The sequence below is a fragment of the Pollachius pollachius genome, assembly GCF_949987615.1.
Source record: "Pollachius pollachius genome assembly, chromosome: 13".
Classification (NCBI taxonomy): Eukaryota; Metazoa; Chordata; class Actinopteri; order Gadiformes; family Gadidae; genus Pollachius; species Pollachius pollachius.
In genome coordinates this window covers 3,228,312-3,249,584 of record NC_136946.1, presented here as the reverse complement: position 1 = coordinate 3,249,584, position 21,273 = coordinate 3,228,312, and the positions used below count along the sequence as shown (strand labels likewise).

At 50.4% G+C, this 21,273-nt stretch overlaps 2 protein-coding genes across 2 annotated transcripts in view; both read right to left on the bottom strand.

The window, feature by feature from the left end:
* Positions 1 to 14,912, bottom strand: part of erf (Ets2 repressor factor) — a 36,506-nt gene extending 21,594 nt beyond the window's left edge. Inside the window, exon 1 of the mRNA XM_079749225.1 lies at positions 14,171 to 14,912. Coding sequence (XP_079605351.1) covers positions 14,171 to 14,192 — 22 coding nt within the window. The 5' untranslated portion in view covers positions 14,193 to 14,912. The remainder of the gene's footprint in view (positions 1 to 14,170) is intronic.
* Positions 14,913 to 17,318: 2,406 nt separating this feature from the next.
* Positions 17,319 to 21,273, bottom strand: part of tcf19l (transcription factor 19 (SC1), like) — a gene marked incomplete at its 3' end in the record, with an annotated part of 7,131 nt that continues 3,176 nt past the window's right edge. Inside the window, 1 exon segment of the mRNA XM_079749327.1 lies at positions 17,319 to 17,353. Coding sequence (XP_079605453.1) covers positions 17,319 to 17,353 — 35 coding nt within the window.

The window sequence follows — 21,273 nt, the reverse complement described above, 5'->3', positions numbered from 1 at the left end:
GTGACAGTTGAACAACAATAATAAAATCTCCACATTTTCTGCTATACCAAACTAAAAAAACAACTTTTGGACTTGTTATCGGGGAGCTAGGGACTGGTTAAAAGCTGTTGTTTGAGCGCTGCTCGCTAACAACAGTACGCTCGTTATAGCAGCGACAGACTCTATTGTGCTCGTTAAAAGTTAAAACAACACGCTCCGTCTTAAGTGGGCACCACAATCGCAGCGCAATCTCTCCTCATGTAGCCTTCCTGCTCGACCCGTCCCAGATGTGTGTAAAAAGTCAATCAAACATTCCCTGATTTTATCGTTAAACATTTACAAGTCTCCCAACTCCGACTTTGTAACAGACTGGCTCATTTTCCCAGGTTTTTAATCACAAACCTTTTCTCGTGGTTTGATTTCCGAGAACCTCTTGAACCCGCGTGCCCTTTGGCAGATTAAGCAACCCCAAACCTGGCACAATGCCACCAGCCAAACAGTGACGCTGGTGCCAAGTTAAACCTGGCCCTGCTGGCTTCACCTGAGAGACCAGCACAGAGAGGGAAAGACCGTCCAACACACTACGAGAGAGACCGGCCGACACACTCTTGAGAGAGACCAGCCAACACACTGTGAGAGCGACCGACAACAAACACTGTGAGAGAGAGACCGACTGACACACTCTGCGAGAGAGACCGACGGACACACACTGAGAAAGCGAGGCCGACCGACACACTGTGAGAGAGACCAGTACAGCTCACAGCAGCTGCCCAAGTAGGCCATTATGAGTGAGGTTAAAGTTAACAGGGCTGTATGGCCGTGGACAGATTGACAAGACGGTGGTGACCAACAGCATGCCCAGCCTTGGTGAGAGAATCTATTTTCAGCAAGGTACAGTCAGGCAAAACGTTTTTGAACAAAGGAACCCAGAATCTGTGACCCTCGTCAGGGCCATTGTACTCTGTTCAGTACCACTCTCTGACACCAGGTACGCCTGGCGCTCGCCTGCTCTCTCTCTCTCTCTCTCTCTCTCCCCCTTCCCTCCCTCCATCTAACCATTACTCGCTCAATAACTTTGTTCTTCACCCACCCTCCCTTCCTCCATCTCCCCTCCTCCCCATCCTTTTCCCATCCCACCTCTCTCTCCCTCCCTCTAACCCTTCTCCCTCCCGCCTCCACCTCCTCGTCCAAACTGTTTTCTCTCTCCCTTCCTCCCATTCTTCACTCGTCTATATATAGCTCATGGAAAAGGTTGTCTGCTGGTGTGTCCCAGTCCCCGGGTTCCCACCAGCTCAGCACACAGAGACAGGACAGGAAGTGGACCAACACACACAGGAAGCGGAGCGGGCGGGGGGTCGGTGGGTGCCCACAAAGGGGTGAAATCACGGCATTCCCCTCGCGGCGGGACAAAGGGCCATCTGAATAAACAGCGGCCATGCCTCCGTTTCCCGCGGCCCTACCACACTTACACACGTTGCGTACAACACGTTTATTGTTGATTCCTCATTGTGTGTGGGGAGGGCTTGAACACAGAACTGCCTCTCTGGAACCGTGACGTCCTCTTTGCCATCTCTTTCCTGTGGTACGGTGGCCGGGGCCAAGTGTTTATCTGGTGTTTTTTTTTTAACCTGTGCGTAAAAAGTCGCAATATATTCAACTTGGGTCATGGGGAGGCTGAACTCGTTAAGGAAAGATAACTAAAGAGGTCCCACGACGACCGTAATAGTTCATTAAAAATAGTATGCAAATCGTAAGAGCTTGGCGTCTGTTACAGTTGTACCATTTTAAGATTGTAAAGTTGAATCGATCCAAAGTAGAAAAGTAAATTGCGACTCTTCCAAAGACTAAAATGATCGTCCAAATGTCCAATAAAAAGCAGAATAAGAGCTTGGCGTTGGGTTGAATTCATTTGTCAAAAATGGTACGACTGTAACAAAGTTAAGTGCTTTGTTACTTTTCCAAAGACCAGAGCGATCGTCCAGACGTCCATGTGAACTATTGACTCTGGCACCATGCCTGCAGTTACCTTGGCTCGTACCCTGGGCGGCCAGAGTCTACAAACATCAGCCCACGCCAGGCGGGGAACACGTGAGGTTTACACACCGCAGAACGCCAGGTCGCTATTGATAAGGAAGGTTATCAACGATAGGGTGATCGAGGCGATCAGGGAGATGGGCCAACTGGAGCACTCCGTTTGTTTACATGCAGGTCTGGTCAAGAGGCCCACAGGCTGGCTGGCTGGCTGACACACACACACACACACGATGAACATTGATATTGTTGTACTGGGGTTTGAAGTGAACACCTCCTAGCAAACGTGAGTATGCATAGGAGGAGAGAGGAGACGAGGGTTTAGGTGAGGTAGTAAGGAGGAGATCAAGGGAGCAGAGTTGAGCTGCAGGTATTCTCCTTGAACCACAACCACAGAACCCATGATGTGCTCGTCTCACTTCTCTCAGAGAGACCGTAATGAAGAAGGACCGACAAAGAGACAGAGAGACAGAAGAACAAAAAAGTCGACACATTCCAGTCACCGAGAAACCAGAACTAGAGAGGGAGAAACGAGCGAGTGAGGTTTACTACGACCAGAAGTGAGGACGTCATCTGGATGATTCACAGACATCCTGAGGAGATGATATATCACAGGTCGTCATTCATTCAGACTTTATAAGGACAATCCCTTGGCGGGCTAGTAGCACTCTGCAGCCGGTGTCCAGCCAGGCATGTGATGTTTACGCAACAGCCCCGTGTCATAACTACAGGGTCGGGACCCCTTTCAAGGGACTAACGCCCCCCCCTCGAATCCGAGCGATGGAACGGGCCAGCACCACAAGTGTTTTAAACCAGACTTCCCCAACGTTTCTATCCACCGTGAGGCCATAGAGCAAGGACCCTTCCAAAGCAAGACACAGTGACATACAATTATCAGTCAAGCCAAGAGCGTTGGTTTGAGACGAGAACGGCCTTACCACCAGACGGGCATTTTGTCCTCCCCTTCAACAGGAATGCGACTTTGCGTCCATTTCAGACGCTGCACATGGCACTGGTCGCCACGTCAGACTGTGTCTGTGTCGGATGTGTGTTCATACTACCAAGCTGCACACCTTCATCACCATCCCCAGAACACTTATTGTCCAAAAGTTTATTGTATGTTGTACATCCTGGCACTTAATGTGCACACTTATTGTATGTTGTACGTCCTGGCACTTAAAAATAGTACTTAGCATTGTGTAGCGTCTTATGCTAGCTATATTTGTTGTACACAGGGAATGGAATACCCTGGTGACTGTTAGTGCTCGGCACTTGGTTCTATGAACATCCTTACTGCACCGACAGCGATGCATTGTTGTTTCTCTTTCTTCTGACAAACTTACTTATTGTAAGTAGCTTTGGATAAAACCGTCTGCCAAATGTAAACATAACATCCAGTAAATAAGCGAGTCTCAAGCGACCCGACGGACGGCCGTTGTTGTTTTGAAGCCGCGTTGCGCTCCGACTGATTCCGCGGCGGCCATGTTGCCAGGAGGACTGCCGGCGGCACATTTCTCTCCCCCAGCGCGGAACGTGTTTACAGGGACGTGCCTGGACATGACCCCCCTCAGACTGAACCACAGCCAGGCAGACCCGGGGAGAACCTGCTATGACGGCTACCTGCTCCGCCGCATGACACGCTGCACGAATAGTCTGGGGAGGGCAACGTGAAGGCTGTTGACGGAGGGCCTGAGAGGCAGACAGGGATGAGAGGCAGACAGCAAAGAAAGACAGACAGTAAAGACAGACAGTAAAGAGAGACGGACAGAGACAGACAGAGGGGTGGAGTGTAAAGAGTCAACCAGAAGGAGTGTGACAGACAGGAAGAGACAGACAGACAGAGAGACAGACTAACAGACACCCAGAAAGAGACAGACAGAGAGAGTAAAGAGACAACCAGAAGGACAGACAGAAAGAGGGAGAGTGAGTAAAGGGAGAGAGGACTGTGAACCAAAGAGACAGAGAGACAGACAGAGGGAGAGAGTAAAGGGAGAGAGGACTATGAACCAAAGAGACAGAGAGACAGACAGAGGGAGAGAGAGTAAAGGGAGAGAGGACTGTAAACCAAAGAGACAGAGAGACAGACAGAGGGAGAGAGAGTAAAGGGAGAGAGGACTGTGAACCAAAGAGACAGAGAGACAGACAGAGGGAGAGAGAGTAAAGGGAGAGAGGACTGTGAACCAAAGAGACAGAGAGACAGACAGAGGGAGAGAGAGTAAAGGGAGAGAGGACTATGAACCAAAGAGACAGAGAGACAGACAGAGGGAGAGAGAGTAAAGGGAGAGAGGACTGTGAACGAAAGAGACAGAGAGACAGACAGAGGGAGAGTGAGTAAAGGGAGAGAGGACTATGAACCAAAGAGACAGAGAGACAGACAGAGGGAGAGAGAGTAAAGGGAGAGAGGACTGTGAACCAAAGAGACAGAGAGACAGACAGAGGGAGAGAGTAAAGGGAGAGAGGACTGAACCAAAGCGACAGAGAGAGAGTAAAGCGACTATGAAGCAAAGCGACAGACAGTAGATTGCACTAGGCCCAGGGGACCACTGATTTATCTGGCAGGAAACGCACACAGTAATCAGGTTGTGATCGTGACGCAGAACAGACCGGGGCCAATCAACCGCCAGGCTGTCAGTGCACAACGAGGCAGCCTGCCAATCAGGGAGGGCGTTAGAAGGAGTGATGATTAATCACATCAGATAGAGGCTGGCGCCTGGCAAGCAAGTTTGCGCGAGCACACACTAAAAACACAGACACACATACACGACTGAGGCTGGTTACAAGCCAAACTTTCTCCTAAATGTACAACCGTTTGGTGTCTATTGTAATTTATCATCAAGGAGCTTAGGGTCAGAGGTCAAGGGTCATCTTGTTCAAGGATGCCTACAGGTTAGGCCCGGGACATGAGGGAATAGGCCCTAGTCACTACAGTATCCTGACGATTCACTAAGTGGACCCCGATGTGGTGGTTGGGTCGTTAAGAACTCGGGCTCCAGGAACACGCAAATGTTGTCATGCTATACAACTGAGGGACAGACCATAGCACCGAGGATTCAAAAGATAAAACACACAACTCTACAATGACTTCAAGAAGATGGGTTGACACACACACAAAACACACGCGCACACACACACACACCCCCCCCTGCCAATCACATCTCATCACCGCCCTCCTTGTCTGAGTTCGGTATCACTAGACCACAGACACGCAGGCTCCGTGTGCGATTACTGCTGATGCTGCGCGGGCAGGCCCCCCATCTCGTGCGCTGCGTGTCCGTGGGGGGTCCCGGTGACATCACGCGGTGGGGGCGGGGGGTGACATCATTCAGAAGAAAGGATCGCGCTGTTGTGGAGGACGGGGCTTGGCGCCGCGGCGTTTAACAACGCAGACGCGTGGAGGAGAAAGAGATCCGCGGCGACAACGACGAGACGAATAAGAAAAAAAGGCTCGTCGCCGTGACATCCAGATACAAATAAGAGTGATCGGAGTGTCAACCCGGAGTGTATCCATGGAGATGAGCGCCTCACTCCCATCGCAGTCCCCCAGGCAGAACACCACAACCAAATCCCCCTATAGCTGAGCTAACCCAGTTTACCCCCAGTACATGCACACTACATCACGGAGTACGATGACTCAACCATTAGGGGACTACGTTGCAACCGGTCCCACACCGACGGGGTTAGTCAAGCACGCAGGGCGACAGCCAGCTCGCCGGGAGCGGTCAGGGCGAGGGCGTCTCGCTCAGGGACACCTCGACACGCGGCGAGGAGGAGCCGGGGATCGAACCAGCAACCTTCCGGTTACCGGTTACCAACCCCGCTCTACCTCCTGAGCTTAGCCGACGCAGCCTCGGCCGGCCAATACCCTGTCCCGCTAAGAAAAACGACGAAACAGCGGAAAGTATCCAAGACATCCCCCACGCACCACGAGCAGACGAGAAGACGACCGTCTTCTCGTCTGCTCGTGGTGCGTGGGGGATGTCCGTCTTCGTATTCTCCGAGTGCGTGAGTTGTCGAGACGTGCGCCAGCGGCCCACCGAGAGACTCCTTAGCTTGGGAGGGAGGGTGGGCATCGCTCAGCCTTAACACAGCTCACACACCAAGGGGGAAGGGGGGGCCACATGTGTGAAGCATCACGGGGACTGGCGTTGTATTGCCGGCTGATGACATCATCCTCCGAGCGCGTTCCGCCAGACCACCAGGGTAACGTCTCGCCGCGGCAACATCAGAGACGGCGTCGCCACGACGACTCACACCAGCCCGGCCACGCCACCCGTCGCTAGGCGCTAGTGGGTAGCGTCAGAGGGTACGGGAACTATTTACGGCTTTGCATGGGGGGGTTAGTAAAGTTTAAAGTAAAGTCTAGTAAAGTGTGTGTGTGTATGGGGGTAGAGAGTGAGAGGGGGAGGCGTTAACAACCGTCAGAGAGCTGTAGTTAAATACTTCTTAGTTAGCCTGTAAACCAATCGCGTCTCTGTAACTACGGTTACGAGCTGCAAGGACCTTGATGAAGTCAAGGCTTAAAAGAAACTGGATGTGAGGTAGGGGGGGTGTGTTTGTGTGTGTGTGTGTGTGTGTGTGTGTGTGTGTGTGTGTGTGTGTGTGTGTGTGTGTGTGTGTGTGTGTGTGTTCAGACCGTTTAACCACGGCTGAAACACGCCGTGGGTGATTAAGGGTTCCAGTACATCAGTCACATGGTGTCCATTAGGGCGGTGGCGGTGGCGGCGGTGTGGGAACGTGTGAGATGGTTTATAGTAGGAGTGTGCTGTAGGCCTGTGTGAAACAATAACAATTTTTCCTTTTCATCCCCCAGACCGAAGCGCAGACAGACGGATCGGAGCTCGACCGCGGAGACTAAACCACCGCCGAGTTCCCACCACAGCGCCGGGACAGACCAAAACACAGGGGGGGATCTGACGTGGTGTCCGTATACCTCCACCTACCACCTACGAGCCCCCGATAAGCAGAAACTTTACGACTGACCGTGTTGACCTTCAGCCGCCCTACAGACTCCAGATCTTACATCATCCGAACCACATCGACGACAACGGAGTGTCTCAGTTACAGCGTTTAGCCTTATCAGCTAGCCACTTGGTGAACTCCTCCGACCCAGCCCTGTGCCTTGCCAAAGGGCACCGGTGGGTACTTGCACTGCGACCTCAGGCACACCCTCGCTGGCCCCACTTTGGCTGTGGAGGGGGATGTGACCTTTGACCTGTTGTTATGGGCTGGTGTCAGTGATACCATGGACCCCTGTGAGCAGCAAAACAAACAGCCATCACTTACCCCGGCTGCACACACAGCCTGTCCCCCCCGCCCCCGGGTCCCACACTGGACACGTACCTCTACCGGCCGCTAAAAGGTCTGGCTAGCTAGATTAGCATCGTTAGCTCGGGGAAATCTACATGAAGGGACCCTTTTAAGCCCCAGCTTAGCTAGGCAAGGTTCGCCCAGGACTCCAAACAACACCCCTTGGTTTAGATTTGTCGAAAAACACACTTGTGTACACAAAAAAAATTAAATAAATACATCTTCCCCAGCACACACACACACACGCACACGCACACACACACACAGAGCAAAAAAATGCACAAGAAAGAAAATAAATACATCTTCACAGCCGGTGTGAACATTTAAACTTTTAATTTGACGGTTTTAGACTGGCTGGCTGCGGGCGAGTACAGTCGGTCAAATTCTAGGTTTGGCCCACCGCAAAGCGGGCAAAATCTCTCCCCGTGTCTGAGTGTAAACGCCAGCACAGGCACAGCACACATTAGCCTGTAGGCAGGGGCTTTCCTCGCTGCTCAATAGCTGTGGTTCTCCTTTCAAACAAAATGGCCCTCTTTTTCCTTAGTGTCGTTTCTTAGTCATGTGGGGGGGGGGGGGGGGGGGGGGGGGGGGGGGGTTAAACCATCTTTTTGGGTCTTTCACAGTGGGTTTTGAGTGAGTAAGATAAGTATAAAATCCATCTAATTAGTGAATATATGACAAAAGTCTACCTTCAACTAGCCAAGTTTAACTGACGATTTATTTTTGGTGGATTCGCCCTTGGAATTTAGTTAGGGTTCGTTTTATGTCTGTATCTGACCGGACAAGTAGCTCGTAAAAATCGGCCACACACGAACAGCATAAAAATTTACAAGACACTTCAAAAACTATTTTTTGTTTAAAATGTATCAACACTAACGCCCTCCAATGATTGAATCCATGATGGGGCCCTCGGCTTCTCCTGTGTCTGACCATGACAGACATCCCATAATGACTTTCGTTTCAGCTCTCACCTCAAACCTCGAGAGCAGCTATTCAGTGGGAAAACCACATCTGACATCAGTCTGGTTCCTGGGTCATTCACTGTGACCCAACAGGTCAAAGACGCACACCACACCAGACCACTAATAGCAGGCCGAGACTGACCTCTCCTCTACATGGTTCACCAGACCAAACCATAATAAACAACACTGGCACCCACACACAGCCTCACCTGCAAACCAGTCACTCGCTTTCCTCCATTCACTGCAACAAGAATTTATTAGCATGGGAACCCAGCAAACGAAAGACAAAACAGAAAAACCGATAATCGTTTATTATAAGACATCTAGGACTTGTGCGCGCGCTCTCTAAACACACACATTCCGTCTGTGCGTCTCACTCAGTGTGGTGTAATCCTGCACCCTCTGAAGCTGCTCCAGAGGCTAATAGCCTCTGGAAACTGTGACTCTCGCAATTTTCCAGTGTATTAAAAAGCTCTAAATAACACAAACTAGGAGAGCTTTTAAAATAGCCGGGGCTGGAATGGGTTGGGAAGAGTTACAACTTCCTCTCTCGGCATACTTTCACAGTAAAGGAACGATTTGTGGAAGTTCTAAAATGGCCGTACTTCACTAAAAAGCAAAGGTAGGCGATTTGGGAAAAATCAGCCAGAGTAAGCTTGATTTTAAAAATATGCAAACGGTAAAAGAAATCCCCGTCCCATCAGGCCTCCCTCCAAAGTTGATTTCCCCCAGAACATGTGACTAGCTCGCTAGCTCTAGCAACAGGTCTGCCTAGCCTTGAGGAAGACTGCGGTTATGTGCAAAGAGTGAACAGCTAGAGTGTTCACAAGGTAGCCTTCTAGGTAGGTAGACAGACAGGTAAACCAGCGAATCAACTCTATCGGGCCAAATTAAATGATAGGACAGGCTTGTTACAGGCCTGCGCAGCAACAAACACCGGATTATTATTATTATTTTATTCTGAGCATTTGGGTCATTGATTGCTGTGAGGATGCTACGAAACTTTCTTCTAAAATAAATTTCGTACTGTAGCTTTAAGACCAAAAAAAAGTGCAAGTCAGCCCAAACCCATGTGGGTTCCGGAACCCCTCCCTCTGGTCAGGTGTTGCGTGGATAACGCTCCCCAGGAACTTATCTGCCCGCTTGGATGGTTCCGTTTCACCTCTGTGGGACCCATGAGCCTCGGCCCTAGGGGCAAGGCCCCTGGTAAGAATGTCAGTCAGAGAATGTGTGTCTGGGGAAGGGAGGGGGTGATGCATGGAAGAACGCCATGAAAACGTAAGGTTACACTTACATAGGTAATCGCATCTGTGAATTATACAATCAAACCAATGTTAATCCAATCTCGGTACATGTTAGTCTAAACAATACAAAGATTATGCTACTGTCGAGTCTTATCACTAGTTTAGGCTACACTGTTCCACATTGTTGTCACTGCGGTTCTCTCAATAGCCCTGGAAGATAAAGGATCAGAATGTCTTCAGGGGACCCAGAACAATCCTAAGAACAAACAGAAAAGACAACATTGTCTACAACACTGGGCACTGAAATCAGCAACAGGGCAACCAGCCAGAGGATTGTTTACAACAAGAGCTGCCTTTTCTTTATCGCCTTTAAAATGGTATAATTTAGAATAATTGCATTCTAAACACACATCAACGTGTAATAAAAATTTCCTTTAAGGCATTGAGGAACAGGGGCCCTCATTTAAAGGGGTTTGGTTTAGGACCAGGGGCCCTCGTTTAAAGGGGTTTGGGTTTAAGACGTTATGGAACAGGGGCCCTCGTTTAAAGGGGTTTGGGTATAAGGAACAGGGGCCCTGGTTTAAAAGGGGTTTTGGTTTTAGGAACTGGGGCCCTCGTTTAAAGGTGTTTGGGTTCAAGAAGTTATGGACCAGCGGCCCTGGTTTAAAGGGGTTTGGTTTAGGACCAAGGACCCTCGTTTAAAGGGGTTTGGATTTAAGGACCAGGGGCCCTCGTTTAAAGGGGTCTGGTTTAAGGCAGTAAGAAACAGGGGCCCTCGTTTAAAGGGGTTTGGTTTAAGGCAGTAAGAAACAGGGGCCCTTGTTTAAAGGGGTTTGGTTTAAGGCAGTAAGAAACAGGGGCCCTCGTTTAAAGGGGTTTGGTTTAAAGCAGTAAGAAACAGGGGCCCTCGTTTAAAGGGGTTTGGTTCAAGGCAGTAAGAAACAGGGGCCCTCGTTTAAAGGGGTTTGGTTTAAGGCAGTAAGGAACAGGGGCCCTCGTTTAAAGGGGTTTGGTTTAAGGCAGTAAGGAACAGGGGCCCTCGTTTAAAGGGTTTTGGTTTTAGGAACCGGGGCCCTCGTTTAAAGGGGTTTGGGTTTAAGGAACAGGGGCCCTCGTTTAAAGAGGTTCGGGTCGGGAAGCCCTGAAAACGGGACTAAGGAGACAGGCTGTTTTCTCAAGAGGCCTCTGCGTTGTTAAAAAAAACACACAGAGTGGTACAACTCACGTCAGACAGAGGAACGCTCACCCCCCCTTCCCCCGCGCCTGCTTTTTATTTACCCTGCATGGCCCGCTTACAGAAGCCTGTTTTCCCGATCGAGCACTCTGTGCGCACATACACACACACACTTCCAGGAATGGAGGCATTCTGCAGCAGCCGAGTGAAGGATGCCAGTAGCTGCAACAGCCCCCTGGCACAGATCGGGAGATCACATGGTCGGGGTAGGTGGGCGGGGGGGCGTCGGTTGCGGGAGGGGTCAAAGGTCGCCCTGATGCAGACGCTAGACAACACAGCAGCAAAGCGCTGGCGTCACTGGCGTTTCCAGAGCCGCTGCTGACCAGGAACCAGGAATGCGATGGGGTCACTGGTAATTACAGGAGCCGGGCCTGATGAGAGCGGAGCCAGGGGTAAACCGTTTCCTGTGGGGAGCCCCGAGGCCGTAATGGCCGCCCTGGCAGCCCTCGTAGCGGAGACGAATGAAGTCGAGATCCTGTGTTGTGGTTTTAGACTCGCTGCCGGTTTCGGTAGGCCTGCTGCCGGTCCGAATACGTAGATGTCGTTACGTCAAAAGATCAGATAAGTCAGTATGTAATTAATCCCAGACGGAAAATTCAGAACTCGTAACTACATGAAAAAGGCATTGGACGTTATTGTACAGGACCAAACAAAAAGCAGTTAAGACTGTTACAAATTAATCAACAACACTGGTTGCTATCCGGTTCGACCCAGTGGTGAAGTTGAGCTTGGCTGGGTTCATGTTGTCTTTGCTCGCTGCAGTCACACTGTTGTTCTCGCTTTTAAGCGTTCCCATCAGTTTCGGTCTCAGCGATGCGTTTTATGTCTTCTGACTTCTGTTTTCCCCTGGGGGTTTTCTGCAACCTAAAACAGGGACAACCCAGCAGCTTGGGGTTGACTGCGGAACATAGATGCTCCTCAACAGGGTTCACCTCTCTCTCTCTCTCTCTCTCTCTCTCTCTCGCTCTCTCCAAAACCACCAGCACGACCTTGTCCCTTGAAAGAAGTAACAAACCATCACGTTTCCCTTTTCATTATTGTCAAACCACTCTCTGATTGGCTAAACTCAGCTCAAGGAGAAACTGTGGCCAATCAGAACGATTCCATTCAATCTTCTCTCCCTGATTAGCTACACTTTCTCTTCGGTCTGGCCAATGGCGGTTTTGTCGTGTGGCGTTGTGGGCAGACGTCTGGCTGTACTTCCTGTCGTCAGCGAGCCGGCCCGTGCCGCCCACGGCCGGGGCTTTACACTCCGCTCGAACGACGTCAAACACTCGCTGTTGTGGATACAGCCACCTCCGCCACAGGTCAGAGGCAGCCACGCCAACACATATATGGGCGACATATGGGCGCACGAACACACACACACTGTCATTCACACACACACACACACACATTAGTTGCCCCCTTCGCTACTTAAATAACAACAACTGTGCACACACAAACACAGACAATAATTATAACAACTGTGCACGCACACACACACACACACACACACAAGTTGGCCCCTTCAGTAGATCAACAATAACAACAACTGTGCACACACAGAGACTAATTGCCCCCTTCACTCTTACAACAACAACTGCACGCACACACAAACACACTTCCTCCCAGTCCGACGCAGGCCCACCAAAGGGAAGCGCGTTGACATCTCCCCTGGAGATGGTGTTGATAGAAGCCGGGACACCAGTGGAAACTGGGAGCAACCGCAGCCCAGCGGGGGGGGGGGGAGAAGGTGGGAGCGCATGTATATGAGGATAACCTCACCTAACCCGCCCTCTGCTGCCAGGGATCAGAGGACAATGATAAGATAATGGAATAATAAGGAATAATGTCATACGAGGTCGTTCATCTCTCCAACTATTTGTCTGGCCTTGCCTTCAGAATCAAGATCAGGCGAGTAGGTGGTTTCACACCTGGAAAAGAAAACACTGGCACTTCATAGTACAACTGACCAAAAGGTGGCGTGATGTTTGAGAGTTTAGGAAAAATGTATTAATGAATGTGTCCATAGCTAGCTACGAGCAACCATTTTTAGCAAATGCCATTGCTAAATGAAGATATTTATTAGAAGAACTAGAGGGGTTAGTGCTGCTGTGGGACGGAACCAGGCTTTCTTTCGGACTGGGCGGCCCAGATTCAGAATGGTAGAGTAAGATTCCGACCACTTCCTAACATACGTGTCTATTTACCAAACCACTGGGATGCCTGCAGGCTAAATCCAGTTATATAAAGAGAAGTGTGCTTGTACAGTTTTTAAGTTCTTAACAAACTGTTCATTATGATAAAACAGCGCTAATTAATCAAAATACAGTGTTTACTAAAGCTGCCCGCAGTGAATGCATAGGCGTGAATTATGGTGTTTGCTTTTCCAAATGTACATTATGGTTGTTGTTATTACACCCATAGCACCTTGCGACGCATAAACATTGAGGACACTGTAAAGAAAGCCTTTAAGACAAATGTCTCACGATTTAGATCCACAGCCCGAACCCAAAAGGAAACAATAAGGGCAAGAACAAACTTTGCCCATTCGAAAAGCCATGCGACATCCGAGTTTCAAATGAGTTGGGTAAAAGTACCCTACATTGGTGTCAGATGTTCAAACACGTATTCGTATTGCACACACACACACACACACACACACAATTAGTTTACTTAAATGTGTGTAAGTGGCGATGGTTGCCTTTAAACAAATGGTAAATGTATTAACCTTGGTCAATTCAGTAATAGGCATTATTTCAGTTACAGAGGTAATAGCGGAAACACCCACACACGGCAAGGCGCTACATAAAATGCAATTAATTATCATCATTACATCTGTCGCTATTAATACAACACTGATTGTCCATTTACTACGTATAGCCATCAATTATCATGGGAATTATTATGGGAATATCCATAGCTAATCAACAACCAACACTTCTGGGCTGCGCTTGTAAACACAGACCCCACACCAGTCCGGAATGTCGCCCCTCTTTGTACGGAGAGGATCGACCCCCCCCCCCCCCCCCCCCAACACGTCCACCGCTATTCGTTCCCCCCCACACGTCTACCACCTAGCGAGGTAGCAGCCGTCTCTCCCCCCCCCCCCCCAACACGTCCACCAACAGCCGTCCCGACCTAGACTCCACACCAGGGTACCCAGACCCAGGCATCCGAACCCAGACCATCCGGGGGATGGATGGATGTCAGAGTTGCTGTACGCAACGTAAACACCCGTTCGAACCCCAACAGCCAGGGCTAGAGGCGTCCATTCCAGCGCCATAATTTGTCACACTTTCTCCGGGGCAGGAGTGGGGGTTAGCAGGCTAAGCGCAGGCTAGCGCGGCGCGGTGTGTTTCCAAACACTTCCACAAGTCACCGATTCTAAGGTTAAACACACTTTAACTGTACCGCAACCATCCACTTACCCGGTTCTCCCGGGGTCTTCATGTCAGCTGGGTGGCGCCGGTCCTCGGCCGGTCCCTCCGCGTCGATCCGGGGAACTTTATGGCGCTAGCCTGGGCGCTAGCAGCAGCAGCTAGCAGCAGGTCGCCGCGGGGCTCAACACCCGCTCCGTCCCCGGTTGTTGTTCTCGCGAAGTCCCGCAAAAAGTGGCACGAAAACCTCCCCGTTGAAAACCCCGACAAACTCACTTCAACCCACCCGGTACTCGACACCCTCCCTCCGGTCACTGCTCCATGTCCCGCGGCGCGGTGGGTTCGACTTGTATATCTCGACGGTAACTTTTCGCGATGAGCGAGCGAGCGTCAGTCACTCCGCGCGAGGCGGAGGAGGAGGAGAAAAGTTGCGCGCGGGGCCTCGCGATGATCCGCCCGCGAGCGACAGGGCAGCGGCGGCGCGCCTCGAAGTTCGGAGGAGTCGGGGCCGACTCTGCGCGAGGGAACGAACGTGGCTACGGCGACTGGAACACGTTCACCAGACTAAACGGCGAAGTTACGGTGCGCCACGATGTCGCGTGGTCGAGTCTCCTTCTCCGTCCTCCTCAACTTCATCCTCGAGTCGAGACTCCCAAACAAAACATCAGCGGTGGCGTGAAAATGTGATCCGCGTCCCCCCCCCCTCCTCTCCTCCACTACTAAAATGGATCCAGTTTTTTTTTTTTCCTTCTCTCTCTTTTCGTCTCTCGCTCCCTCTCTCTCTCCGCCAGACTTTTTCTTTTTCCACTCACTCTCTTACTCTGTGCCTCCCCCCTCTCTCTGGCTCTGTCGGGGTGTCGTGTTTCGCTCTCCCTCCTCCCTCCACCACACGGGCCGCCCACGCCGGCCGGGGGGGGAGGGGGGACGGCGGGAACGGAACGCCCACTTGTCGCTCGCTCCGGTCGGCGCGTCACGACCACGTTGCTGTGGAGACCCGTTTACAGCCACGGGGGATGCGACCGGGTACCCCCCCACACACACACCCACCCACACCCGTTTGCCGGTAAATCGCGCGGCCACGTGAACGCAGCCAGAAAGTCGCCTTCGGCGGCACATTGTGATTCGCTCGCCGGGAGAAGGAAGACGTTCGGCGGCATGACTTGGTGCTGTGGCCCCGGGGAAGGGACGACGCTTACCATTACAATCACAAACAAGACAACGCCTGTGTGTCCTATCAAACGCGTATTAGCATTGTGTCCACACACACACACACACACACACACACACACACACACACACACACACACACACACACACACACACACACACACAATCCTTCATTCTTTCTGGTTATTTCTAATGAGGGGCGCTCGGATTGAAGTGGGCCGTAGGAGGAGAGAGAGAGAGAGGGGGCATGGAGGGGAGTGGGGATGGAGGAGAGAGAGAAAGGAGGGATGCGGAGGAAGTAAAATATGAAAGCAACACGTTTTTTACATCCAGCATCGAATTGCAACAGGTCGATAAACTGATTGCCGTGTCACGTGTCTTCTTTCCTTCACGTTTCCTCTGACTAATTGAGTTACTAATTAACTAACTGACGGGCTAAAGTGGAAGTTGTGGTCAAACCGTCCTCTAGGGGAACTGACTAGCCTAGCCTAGCGTGCTACCGCTAGTGCTATCGGTCACGGAGGGGCTACGAGGCGGAGGCTTTAGCATGTTGCGTTAGCATGTGAAAGGAAGGCCACAACAAAAGCAACGCGGGAGAGGAGCCGCCCGCCCCCGAGGTGTGAATGGGCGGCCTAGTGAGCTCTGAAGTGATCAGCAGACCAATTGCGGTCACTCTGGAGGTGCTAATGACCCCAGTCGGTCAACACAAGTGATCACATGTTAAAGTACAACTTGGTGAGCGATAGGCAATGGGGGGATTGTTGTTGATGATGGTGATTATTATAATTGTCAGCATGGGGAGGAGTATATTTTATTTTATTTCATTAGGAAACTCGACAGTCTCTAGAGTAAGAGGTAGGAACGTTTTCATAACCGTGTAACACAAAAAAAATTGAAAAAAATGGTAACAATAAATCCACTTTTAAGTGATAAAAATAAAGTACACTGTCTCCCTCCGTGTACTGTCTATATTGTTTACAGTCGAAGTCTCCACCACTAACATGCATAGACATGCCTCTGTATGTGTGTGTGTGTGTGTGTGTGTGTGTGTGTGTGTGTGTGTGTGTGTGTGTGTGTGTGTGTGCGCTTTAAGTGTTTATGAGGAAACCAAGAGTGTTGTTTTTTCTTTTATGGAAAGTGAGTCTCGGGGCCCAAATGGTCTCCCCCTCCCTCCCTCCCTCCCCCCTCCCTCCCTCCCCCTCCCATGACCAGCAGACGACCAAACTGTCAATCCTAAAGTAAGAGGCCTTTCACATTAAGGGCCCCACATGCACGCACGCACACACACACACACACACACACACACACACACACACACACACTCTAACACACAAGCATACTTACACACACTCACATACACACACATTCTCCTGCACACATGACTACTCTATCCTTTTTAAATGCCCAATTGTGGGCTGAACAGAGAGTTGGTTGAAGGCAGATGTTAAAATTACATTTTTTCTTTCATGAACGCAAACAATGATTAACACATGTGCCAGGCGAGCGTGTGCTAGCTTGTGTGTGTGTGTGTCTGTCTGTGTGTGTGTGTGTGTGTGTGTCTGTCTGTGTGTCTGTGTGTGTGTCTGTGTGTGTGTGTGTGGCCAACGGGAAACGTGTGTGCTGTCCAGAGCTCAGAGTTTCCAGACGTTTTCGGACCGTTTCCTGCTCATCCGCGCGTGTCCCACACCTGGACGTGTGAGGCCCGTCCGCGCGTCTGTCCGCTCACGCGTACGTCCGCGGGTCTGTCCGTCTATAAAGCTGGATGCGCGTTGCCCTTTGAGAACAGACAAGGCCCTCGTCGGCTCGCGGGGAGGCCGAGCGAAAGATGAAAGAGACAAGAGGAGAAGGAGAGAGAGAGAGTTCTTAAGGAGGGAGAGGATTAGAAAAGAGGGTAACGAGAGGAGGGGGAGTGAAGAGCACAAGTAGAGGGGGAGGGCGACGGAGAGTGAATGGCTCCTTTGTGATCAGAAGGCTTGTTTATTTTCTTGGTGCTTGAACTCCTCACCAGCCACATAGGCCCTGTCTGCACTGTCTACCGGCCCCGCACCCAGATACGGGGGCCCCCGGCTGCCCCACACAACCTGGGGGTATACGGACTTAACACAACCTGGGGGTACAAACCCAACACAACCGGGCGTTACAAACACAGACACACAACACAACCTGGTGGTACACAAACAGACACACAACCTGGTACAACACAACCTGGTGGTACACAAACAGACAACACAACCTGGTGGTACACAAACACAGACACACAAACTGGTGCAACACAACCGGGTGGTGCTCAAACACAACAGTACCAGGTTCTACACAAAGAGACACACAACCTGGTGGTATGCAGACTTAAACCAACCTGGTGTTACACAGACACACAACACAGCCTGGTGCTACAAACAGACACACAACCTGGTACAACACAACCTGGTGGTACACAAACACAGACAACACAACCTGGTGTTACAAATACAGACACACAACAGAACCTGGTACAACACAACCTGGTGGTACACAATCAGACACACAACCTGGTGCTACACAATAAAAACAGAACCTGGTGCAACAGAACCTGGTGGTACACAAACAGACACACAACCTGGTGCTACACAATAACAACACAACCTGGTACAACAGAACCTGGTTCTACAAAAACAGACGCACCACCTGGTGCAACACAAACAGACACACAACCTGGTGGTATACGGACTAAAACAACCTGGTGTTAAACAGACACACAACCTGGTACAACACAAACTGGTGGTAAACAAACAGACAACACAACCTGGTTCTACACAAACAGACAACACAGCTGTTTGTGTTGGTGGTACCCAAAACAGACACAAAACCTAGTTGTATTCAGACTTAACACAACCTGGGGTTAAACAGACACACAACCTGGTACAGCACAACCTGGTGGTAAACAAACAGACAACACAACCGGGTGCTACACTGAGCAGACGACCCCCAGGCCTTCAACTGTTTTCATAAGAGAACGTGCTTCTATCTTTCCTTCCAACTGGAGAGAAATGCAAACTGTGTTTGAGTCAAACACTCTGGAAATCCTCAAACACAAATAGGTTGAGGGAAAACATTCAAACTTCCTCAAATATTTGAGAAAACTAGTAATCCTCACACAGTTCCCCCGGACAAAAGGTATGCATACATATTCCAATTTTACGATATCACCGTAAATACTTGTGTACGTAGCCTCGGGCTACGCTAGCATCAGGCTAACACTATGCTAGCAGTGGGCTGATCTGTTACGCTGTGTGCACTAGCCAGTCAGGCTACACGCGACACCGTGGCCTTAACACACACACGCACACACACACACGCACACACACACACACACACACACACACACACACACTTACACTATACCGAGACACAAGCCACCACTGTTTCCCTCTCTCCCTCGGCCTCAAACTCCCCCTCTTTCCCCAGTCCTCTCACTCTCCCTCTGCCTCACCCTCTCTTCTCCGATGACTCTCTGCCCATCTCTCGCTCGGCTTTACTCACTCTACTCCTATGTCTCTCTCCCCATCGCTCTCTCTCTCTCTCTCTCTCTCCCTACCCCATACTCTTCCCCCTCTCTACCTTACTCATGCTGACTCCATGTCTCTCTCTCCCTCGCTCTCCCTTTCTAATTCTCATCGTATCTCTCTCTTGCTCTCTGACCTCAGGACTTATAACCTCTCTGTATGTCTGCCTCTCTCTCTCTCTCTCTTTCTCTCTCTCTCTCTCTCTCTCTCTTACTCTTTAACCCCATCGGAGGCGGGGGGTGATGCCTGCAGAGAGAAGCCAGGTGTGTAGTAGAGGTAACAGGGCTTTTCCTTGAGTTGGGTTTCTGCTACGGCAGGCAGCGAGGGACATTTCACCAGGCTCACTTAGAGGAAGTCCTGTTGCAGGCCCTGCCCAAATATGGGCATGTCGAAATGAACATCAGTATTTTCACATAGATGATAGCGAGCTTAACTAACAAAATACAGACTTGAAAAAACTGGTCTTAGAGAAACCACGGTAACAGGGTGGGAGACGGGGGAGAGGGGGGGAGAGGGGGAGGGATAGCAAGGAAAGCAATAAAAAGGAGGAAAATCTGAAAAAAACCACATTCACATAAACATTTCAGTTGACTTTTTAGCTTTCACTTAAGCGTTTCACTTAAACTTCTCCAGTGAAGGATACATGGGAGACAAGTGGTGAGGAGGCGAAGAGAGGGGGTGTAGAGAGGGGGGAGAGAGAGGGGGGAGGGAGGAGAGAAAGAAGGAGGCCACATTCAGTCCTTGAAAAGGAAGAGGGATTGTGAAGAGGAATGCGTGAGTTATATTTGACCTATTTTTGGAAAGAGAGACCGAAGGGGAGCGAAAGGGAGAAGTGAAGAGAGAGAGAGAGAGAGAGAGAGAGAGAGAGAGAGAGAGAGAGAGAGAGAGATGGGGAAAGAGAGGGAGTGAGAAAGAGGGGGAGAGAGAGAGTGAAGGAAGCAGTTCAAGGGAGAAAGAGAGAAGGGGACAGAGGAAGAGAGAGGGAAAGAAAATGTAAGAGGAGAAGACAAGGAAAGAGGAGAAGAGGAAGAAAAAGGGGATGAGAGAGAAGAGGGAGGGAGCGAAAAAAGAGGAAGAAAAAGGAGCGAGAAAGAGGGGAAGAGAGAAACACGGGAGGAGAGAGGGAGAGGAAACCAGAGAGCTTGTGTATATACAGACCAGAGCGAAGGAGAGAGGTGAGAGTTAGCAGGGGCGAGAGAGGATGGAAAGGATAGGGAGAGAGAGAAAGAGAGATTTTATGTGACAGAAAGACAGAACGCAGAACAAATGTCAGGAGCAAAATAAGGATGGAAAAAAAGACAGGGACTGAGAAAGAGGGAGAACAAGCGGGAGAGAGAGAGAGAGAGAGGGAGAGAGAGAGAGAGAGAGGGAGAGAGAGCGAGAGAGAGAGAGAGAGAGAGAGAGAGAGAGCTTGCATCAGACAGAGTCATGTACCCTGGCATTTTGTCAGAGAGAACGACAGCTAGAAAGAGGGAAACGGAGAGAGGGGAAAGAGAGAAAGGGGGAGAGAGAGATAGCCAGAGGAAGAGGGTGAGAGAGAAGGAGGGAGGGGGAAAGGGAGAGAGAGGTATGTCTATATGGGTGTGTATTTGTGTGCACGTGCCTAAATGCCTGTGAGTGTGTGTGATGTCCGGCATACCTATTTGTGTGTGTGTGTGTGTGTGTGTGTGTGTGTGTGTGTGTGTGTGTGTGTGTGTTGAGGATCTCCTTCATCTGTCACTGGAGGATCCATCTCTTCCTCTTTCTATGGGCAGCCTGCCTAGCTTCCTCCACACACACACACACACACACACACACACACACACACACACACACACACACACACACACACACACACACACACACACATACCTGTCAACCCCTCCAGATAAACACACACTCTAGACTAGATATACACTCTACACACACTCAACTCTCACACACTCTACATACAAATACACACTCATACCTGTCAGCCCCTCTGGATATACATACTCCACACCACACCAATACGCACGCACACACACACACACACACACACACACACACACACACACACACACACACACACACACACACACACACACACACACTCAGACATGCACGAACAAACACTAGACTAGATACACTCTAGTGGAGGATTGACACACACTCTAGAGAGACTAGATACACACTAGATTATACACACGTCTTCTGTTCTGTTTAATTGCAAAACAGGTTTTTACCATGTTTTACAAATAAACACTACCGCCAATGTTTCACTCTAGAAATTCATTCCTCTGTCATCGTTCTCCTTGTTGACCCACCTCTCCCTCTCTCTCACCCTCTCTTGCCTTTCTCTCGCTCTCATATTCACTCTCTCTGATCCACTCTCTCTCTACTCTCTCTCTCTCATCCACTCTCTCTCTACCTCTCTCTCTCTCTCTCTCTCTCTCTGATCCACTCTCTCTCTTTTACTCTGTCTCA